Source organism: Thamnophis elegans, chromosome 9, assembly GCF_009769535.1.
Source record: "Thamnophis elegans isolate rThaEle1 chromosome 9, rThaEle1.pri, whole genome shotgun sequence".
In the NCBI taxonomy this organism is placed as follows: domain Eukaryota; kingdom Metazoa; phylum Chordata; class Lepidosauria; order Squamata; family Colubridae; genus Thamnophis; species Thamnophis elegans.
This window is the reverse complement of record NC_045549.1, coordinates 126,154-133,598: the sequence shown is the minus strand read 5'-3', so window position 1 is coordinate 133,598 and position 7,445 is coordinate 126,154. Positions and strand designations below refer to the sequence as shown.

Genomic DNA, 7,445 nt, shown 5'->3' with positions numbered 1-7,445 from the left:
CTCCACTCAAAGGCTTTGGGAGCCACGGAAGGAGAACCGCAAAGCATCCCCCAGGAGCAAAGCTAGGGAAGGGGAAACCCTGGAGCTTCCCCACGACCTACTTTCTGGGTAATTAGTAATTTAATAAATTTATATGCCGCCCAATCCCGTAGGACTCCGGGCAGCTTACAGAAACAAGATAAGAGTTAAAAACAGAAAAAGAGAAACAAATTTAAAAACAACACACCATACATTCCGTCTAGGTGGGGCTGGACCTCATTCGTGAGGTCAACAGCCCCAGGCCTGCCGGAATAGCCCGGTTTTAGTGGCTTTTCGGAAGGCCGAGAGCGTGGGAAGGGTCTACGTGTCCAGCTGGCCCAGCAGAGAGGCAGCTGCTTGCAGGGCCCAGGATGTGGGCACCCAAGGGAGGCCGGTCTGTGTCAGTCTTCGGGCAGACAGGACTGATGGCTGTCCCAGAAGAGCCACCATGGAGGAAATGTGTTCCTTCTGCGGGGGGGGGGGATTGCATTCACCTGACCCTCTGCAACCAGACCCCTAACTGAAAAGGGGGAGCTCACAGTCTTACCCTTTCTATGCCCCACTCTGGGTGCCAAGGGGGGACAAGGGAGGGGGACCTCTGGACGATGGCCGTGGGTGGGGGCGTCTCCTCGGCCGAACGAGGGCTTTGGTGGAGAACAAGGGGTTTCCCATATGACCTTTTACGGGATCTCTTTTTTTTCTGACAACCCCCCCCCCCCCGCCTTCCTCGAAATGCTTACGAACATTGACTCCTATCTGTGGTGGTTTCTTGCCCACCCCCTCAAGGAAGTCCGGCCCCCTCATGGAAAGCAGGCCTGGAGATAAGAGCTCCGGAGGAGATAAGGGCTCCTCCGTGGGGCTGCCTTGGGGTTTCCTCAGCCAGGAGCTCCTCCAGGGTCCCACAAAGGCCGAGGAAGCGCTGAGCCCAGCAGTACCAGGCACCCCCACTGAAGGAAGGCCGAGACCCTGCCCCCCTCCCATGCCCGAGGTCCTCTCTTTCCCTTGGCACCACCTGGGGCTTCCCATTCGCGTTGACAGCCTCGGTTTAGCCAAGGGCTGGGCCAGGACAGGGCATCCTCCACCGGCCAGGCGGCCCCATTCGCTTGTGCTGCCCCAGGAGCGAAGGTGAGTGGCCAGGGCGCGGCTTCTGGGGGTCCTTGCCTCACAGGGCCCAGACCCCAGCGAGCTCTGATATGGCCTCCCAGCAGGCTGCCTCCGTCACCAGCGCTGTCTGCCCCAGGCCTACCCACCCAAGACCCCCAGGGAGAGGGGCCGAGTCCCCTTCCCCTGATCCAGCAGGGGAAAGGCCAAGGGCAAGAGGGCCCCCGACAGGCCGTGTGGCAGAATGGAGTCGTTACAGGCCTTGGGCATTCACACCCAGAGCCTTCTCCAACCCCAGCCACCCATGCAGGAAACTCTCCAGGCCCTCAAGTGGATCCATGGATGTTATTCCACTCAGGCCGCCAGGCAGTCCCCGGCCTACAGCCCTATTCCCAGCCCCTTTCCTACTTCCCACCCAGATTTTGTCTTTCCAGCTGGCACTCCGATGGCCTCCAGCCCTCCTCGTCCCAAATCCACACCAGACCTCCGTTGGATGTGTAAAAGGATTTAATTCCTACAAGGAGGATTGTCCGGAGCACCAGGGGAGTGGAGGCCAGGCCCCTTCGCCCTACCGTCCCCACATACCCGCTCTCCCCGAGTGGGGGAGGGCACACGAACGCTTTTGAGGCACATAGAGAAAAGCCCCAGGACCCCCGCCCCTCCCCCCAGTCACAAAGCACTCCGGATACTCAGCAGGGATCCCCGCTGAAGCTGAAACAAAGGAAGGGGGGTTTATAACCCCCCCCATCCACAAACTGCTGCTGGGAAAAAGGGAAAGGATCCCTTTGGAGAATTTGGGGGGGGGGAGCTAGCAGTTTCTTCTCCTACTAAGCAGACATAGACGTCTAGGGTCTCCAGGCCCTACCACAACCCCCCACAAGCAGACAACTTGCCCCGCTGCTTGCCAAGACACCCAACTGAAGAGCAGATGCCAAGGTGAAGAAAGGCCGTCCACCTGCTTGATGCCTCTGAGGAGTCCCCCGCCCCCAAAGGTCACCAGAGCCCAGCAGAGCTCGCGTGGCCAGGCAGCAGATCCACAGTCGACTGTCTCCGCCCAGGTGGAAGCAGGCCCACCCTCCCCCTTCCCTCCCCAGCTAAGATCCGGTCCGGAAAGCAGCCTGTTTGGGGCTCCCCTGCCCCCTCTTCTGCCCAGGAGCCTGGCAGGCACTCAGATGGCCTCAGTCGTGCCCTGGGGGAGACCCGGGCAGCCCCTGGCAGTTCCAAAGCCTCCACAAACTCGGCCATCTTCCCTCCTGCCGCCAGGGTCATTGCAGCACACAGGCATCTGCTGCATCCTCAGCCGCTTTGGGGGCCTGGGGGTCCTCCTCTTCACCCTGGAGGGGGGTGTCCTCCGCCAGCTTCCCCCGCAGCTCCATCAGCAAGTCCCGGCTTTCGCTGGGTGGCAAATTGCTCAGGAAGTATTGGGGAGCCAGTTCAGCCACGCTAGAGAGAAGGAAAAGGTGCAGCTGGCTCAGGATTGGCGCATGGCACAGACTCCCCAAGGACCGGTCAGGCTCCACCCCTTTGGGAGGGGGAGAGAACAGGGAACGCGCACACACACACACACACCCCGGCCCCCAGGGGACGCTTACAATTCTGGCGGGATCTCCGAGACGATCCTCAGGCAGTTGTCTTGGGAGATGGTGAAATCGTGGTAGAGCACCCAGGAGGGAGGCCGTGGAGATGGGCGGCGCAGTCGGTAGCAGCAGCTGGGGGGCAGCTGGGCCAAGTGCTTGTGGGTCAGCAGCAGGTAGTTGCCTGAGCCGTCAATGTCTCGGGCGACCTGCACAAAGGGAAGAAGGGCAGCTCTCTCACTTGCCGCCCCAGGAGGCAGAGCCCTCTCCACTCGAGAGGGCATGGCACGGGGTCTCCATCGGACTGCCCAGCGGCTGGCTCTCCTCTCTGGGATCACAGTCCTGGCTAAGCCCTGTAAATCCCCGCGCCGGATCCTCCCTCTGCAGGGACCAGAGGGTACTGCATGCACCTGCCGGCCACATGCCCGAGAGGCGACCCCCGGGCACCGCAGTCTGACTCGGCCACCAGCAGGGCGGGGCCCCTACCTTGAGGAAGAAGCCCGTGAGGAGGGCCCGCTTCAGCTGCAGGATGTTGCTGTCGCTGCCAAAGGCCGGGGGGGAAACTGGCAGCTCAATCCGCTGCATCACATCCAAGAGCTCCGTCCGCACTGCTCCGGCCAGCTGCAGGGCTGCCTCGCTGACCGCATGTTTCCGGCACCAGCTTTCCGGGTCGCTCTCTAAAGGAAAGGGAGGGAGGGGTGTGGGGAGTGCTTCCCGCTGGCCCTCTGCCTGCCCGGAGCCCCTGCCTGGCACTCACGCTGGTGGAAGGCGTTGAAGACGTTGATGAGCGTGAAGTGGTCCCCGGCTGGATGGAGCAGAGCCTGCTGCCGCGCCACCACCGCGTCCTCCCAGCGTGCTGCCGGGGTCTGGAAACAAGGCCCGGCTGCAGGGAGGGAGAGCGGCAGAGCTCAGGGGAGCCAGGGAGAGAGACTGGATGGTGGAGGCCTCAGAGGCACCCAGGCCAGGCCCGTACCGGTCAGCATGGCGGCCAGAGTCAGCATCTCCTCCACGCAGTCAAACTCACAGGAGGCCAGGAGGGCCTTGGCCAGTTGGGGATCCAAAGGGAACTCCGACATAATGATGCCCACCTCAGAGAGGTTCCCGTCATCGTCCAGGGCAGCCAAGTAGTCCAGGTCCTCCAGGGCCTGCATCAGAGACTCGGGGGCTGTGGGGGCAGGGAGAGATGCCATCAACACCCCTCCCAATCAACAGCTGCAAAGCCACACGCAACGGGCACCACATAAGCAGCACACACAGAACAGCCCGAAGCCCACAGGCGGCCAGAGAGAGAAGGACCCCAAAAGAAGGCAAAAATTCTGGACTCGGTGACCGACCGAGATTGGACCCTGCAACGTTATCCTGGAACACCTCGATTCCCCTCCCGTCCAACAAATGGCTGCTGCTGGCCCGGCAGGCCCGGCCCCCTCCCTGCCCGGCCCTCTCCGCACCTGGCCTGTCGAGAAAGTCGCACTGGCCCACGTCTGCAATGTCCAGCCTCTTGAGCAGCAGGATGGGGCGGCGGAGGTCAGCCTCCATGAGGTGGGTGTGGGAGACAGCCGGCAGCCTCTGCTCATAGCAGGCCTCTGAATAGAGGCGCAAGCAGGTCCCTGTGGGGCAGGGAGGTCACTGGAGGAAACCTGGGAAGCCCCCTCAGGCCTCTCCCCGAGGAGCCCCCACCCAGGCCCAGCCACTCACCTGGAGGAGAGCCAGCGGCCCTGAGCCATCGAGCCTCTGCCTGCCTCTGGCTGATGGGGCGCAACTCCTGTGATGCAGCCCGGATCTGGGGGCTGTAGACCTGTGCAAGAGAGAGCCGCCAGGGGCTGCTGGGCAAGAGGTGGCGGGGGAGAAGACCGGGGGGGGGGGAGGACAGCTGCCCCTTGAGGCTACCCAAAAAGGGTCTCTGGAGGAGCCACAGGAGCCAGGAGGTGCACCCACCCAGGGCTTCCTTCATTTCTTGCCCCACCCAAAGGGGAAAGGAAGGCTCCACTTTTGGTGGAAGCCTGGATGGAAGCCCCTGAAATGTCCCACGCAGACCAAACGGGAGGATTTGAGGTCTCTGCCTGTACTTGCAGTGTGCGTGTGCGTGGGGGGGGGGGGGGAGGGACAGTGCACAGGCTCCTTGGCTGTTTGCTTTGCTGGCTCCGCCTTCCAAAGAGGCTGCCAGATCATCCGGGTGCCTCAGTTCCACTGATGGGCTCAGCGGCCCCTTCAGGGCTAATAGTCAACCGTTCCCAGGCAGCCTTGGCTGGGCCCAGAGCACTGCAAAGCCCCTGGGGCCAGAGGGCAGGCGAGCAACCCCCTGGAAGACCCCCTGCCTCTCTTCCCTGCCCACCAGACTCACGTTGCGCAGCTCCATCCCCGTATCAATGATGTGCCTGACGCTGCCCACAGAGAACGCTGCGTCTGCCAACCAGTGGGTGACAATGACTCGGCGTGCCTGATCGCCCAGGCTGTCTTCGTACAGCTTCTGGCTGTCCCTCCCCACAGCCGCGTGCAGAGGCAGCACCAGTAGCGGCCCCAGGCTGGCTTCCAGGTTGGCAGCCTCTGCTTGGAGGGCCTCGCAACACTCCTGGATCTCCTGGGGGGAAGAGACACAAAGAGGTCCTTTTCCTCCATGGGCAGAACCCACGGCCCCATCCCCACCCCCGGAAGGATGCCCAAAGGCAGAACACGGCTGGCCCCGGGGCCTCTCGATCTACGCAGCCCAGAGCCCACCTGCCTCTCCCCACAGGCTGGACACTCTTGCCAGGTCCCCCAAATGCCACCCAAGGGCCCCAAGCTTCCTGCCACACTGCTTTAGCGGGCAGCTTCTGCCCCTTCCCGGCCTCTGCCCAAGTCCCACCTGCTCACTGGCCACGAAGATCATCACATCGCCAGTCTCCTTTTCTTGATGAAGCTCCAGCACGGCCTGGCAGGCAGCAGGCAGATGGCCCCCTGGGAGGGGGTCTCTGTAGGTCAAGCATGGGGCTGGGCCAAGCCCCGGGACCCGCACCACGGGGGCATCCTGGCAGAAACGGCACAGCTGCTCCTCCAGGAGAGGCTCGGTGACCACCACCAAGCGCAGCTCTGGGCGTTGGTGCTGCACGTCCTTTAGCAGCCCCAGAAGCAGCTCCGTGGCCACCGTGCGCTCCTGCGCCTCGTCCAGCACCACCACCCCGTACTGCCGCAGAAGGGGGTCCGAGGTCATCTCTTGCAACAGGACTTCGTCCAAGCAAAACCTGCAACACAGAAGTCGGGCACCTGCAGCAGCAGCAGCAGGCTGAAAGAGGGGAGATCACCCTCCGCACCTTGTTTGGGTCTTTCCGAATGCCCCTCTTACTCCAAACACTTTTCCCCCCACAAGCATCATTGGTTGGGACCAGTGAGGCCCCAACACGGAAACGGCTCCCAGGCAAAGGGCTCCCACTGACCTGAGCAGGGTCTCTGAGACGCAGCAGTCTTCGTGGGGCACACAATAGCCCACCTCGTGGCCCACATTGAGGTCCATCTCATCTGCCACACGCAATGCCAGGCTGAGGGCTGCCAAACTATGAGGCTGAGTGCAGACCACGCGGCCGTGGGCAAACTGCACCGAGAGAGCTTGCTCCGCGCACCACTGGGGCACCTGGGGAGAGAGGATGGGCTAGTGCACAAGGCCCCCTCCCCCTGCTGATCAGGTCCAACCCGACCCCGACCCCGACCCCAACCCCGACCCCAACCCCGACCCATAGGTCCCGCATTTCTCTGCTCAGGGGTTCACTAAGGTTCAAAGTGCATCCTTAGGTCATCCCCCCCCCCAACTCTTAAGAAAGGCAGCTGAGAAGCTGCACAGAGCAGATTCAAGGCTCTGCCGGCCTCCTGCCTCCTTCAGGCCCCTCCAAGGGTCTCCTCCCAGGCGGCGGGCGGGCGGCCGGTTCCGCCCCCAACGCCTTCTAACTGCGGGGATCGGCGGGGCCCGCGCGCAGCTCACACCCCGAGGCTGGGACGTCCGCGGCGATGGGCCGCCCAGACTCCGGAGCCACGTCACCCGGCACGGGCTGGGCCAGGGCTTGGCCGGCCAGGCAGCTGGGAGAGCAGGGATCCCGGTTTCCACTCCGGTCTCCGCCCGCCCCGCCCCGCCCCGCCCCGCCCCTCCTGGGCAAAGTCATGTCGACGCGGCTCCCTCGCCGAGGCCAGAAGCGCCGCGCCCAGCCCTGCCGGGGGTCGCCTCGCCGGTCCGCCGGACGGGGAAGCGGCGCCCGCTGGAGCCCTGGACGGCCTAGCTGACCTGCGTGCTCTTGCCGGTGCCCGGCTGGCCGGAGACCAGGACGATGCCGGCGCTGCTCTCCAGCTGCTCCAGGAAGGCGAAGCGGGCGGCCCAGATGGGGAGGCGGCGGCGGCGGCTGAGCAGCTCGTAGTAGCGGGAGGAGAAGGGCAGCTCATCGAAAGGGTTCACTTCCAGGTCTCCGCCGCCGCCGCCCGCCGCTTCCTCCGCCTCATCCCGCAGCAGCGGCGCCACGCTCGGTTCGCCCGCCGCCGCCGCCATGGTAGCGTGGCCGAGGCCTGGCTCCGGGGATCCCGCGCGGGGGCGACGGGCTGCTGCTGCTGCTGGAGGTCGGTCCGGCCGCTTCTCCAGCCCGGCCGCGGCGGCTTCCTCCACGGCGCCTCCGTCCTCACCCGCCCGGGTTGGGCTGGGCCGCCTCCACCTGCCGCGTCGGCGGGTCCGGCCGGGGGGGTCGGGTGTCTCGCGCAGCGTCGCCTGGCGCCTCGGGAAGGCTGCGGAGGCGGGCGGGG

The 7,445-nt window shown here is 64.4% G+C and overlaps 1 protein-coding gene across 1 annotated transcript; it reads right to left on the bottom strand.

Annotated features, from left to right (window-relative positions):
• Window positions 1–1,605: 1,605 nt before the first annotated feature.
• Window positions 1,606–7,445, bottom strand: DQX1 (DEAQ-box RNA dependent ATPase 1). Its single transcript, XM_032223861.1, has 11 exons — window positions 6,940–7,445; window positions 6,104–6,297; window positions 5,536–5,911; window positions 5,035–5,271; window positions 4,389–4,488; window positions 4,142–4,300; window positions 3,667–3,858; window positions 3,451–3,576; window positions 3,180–3,370; window positions 2,712–2,902; window positions 1,606–2,562 (listed from the first exon to the last, which is right to left on the bottom strand). Exons 1-11 carry the CDS (start codon window positions 7,195–7,197, stop codon window positions 2,385–2,387), a joined length of 2,202 nt encoding a protein of 733 aa, XP_032079752.1. The 5' UTR covers window positions 7,198–7,445; the 3' UTR covers window positions 1,606–2,384.

What these genes read in the sequence shown, in the direction of transcription:
- DQX1 (XM_032223861.1), bottom strand. Translation starts at nt 7,197, where the DNA reads ATGGCGGCGGCGGCGGGCGAACCGAGCGTGGCGCCGCTGCTGCGGGAT. An exon ending in GGCCGCTGGCTCTCCTCCAG is followed by an intron (nt 4,301 to 4,388) that starts GTGAGTGGCTGG and finishes CCTGCCCCACAG; the next exon opens with GGACCTGCTTGCGCCTCTAT. An exon ending in CGACTTTCTCGACAGGCCAG is followed by an intron (nt 3,859 to 4,141) that starts GTGCGGAGAGGG and finishes CTGCCCCCACAG; the next exon opens with CCCCCGAGTCTCTGATGCAG.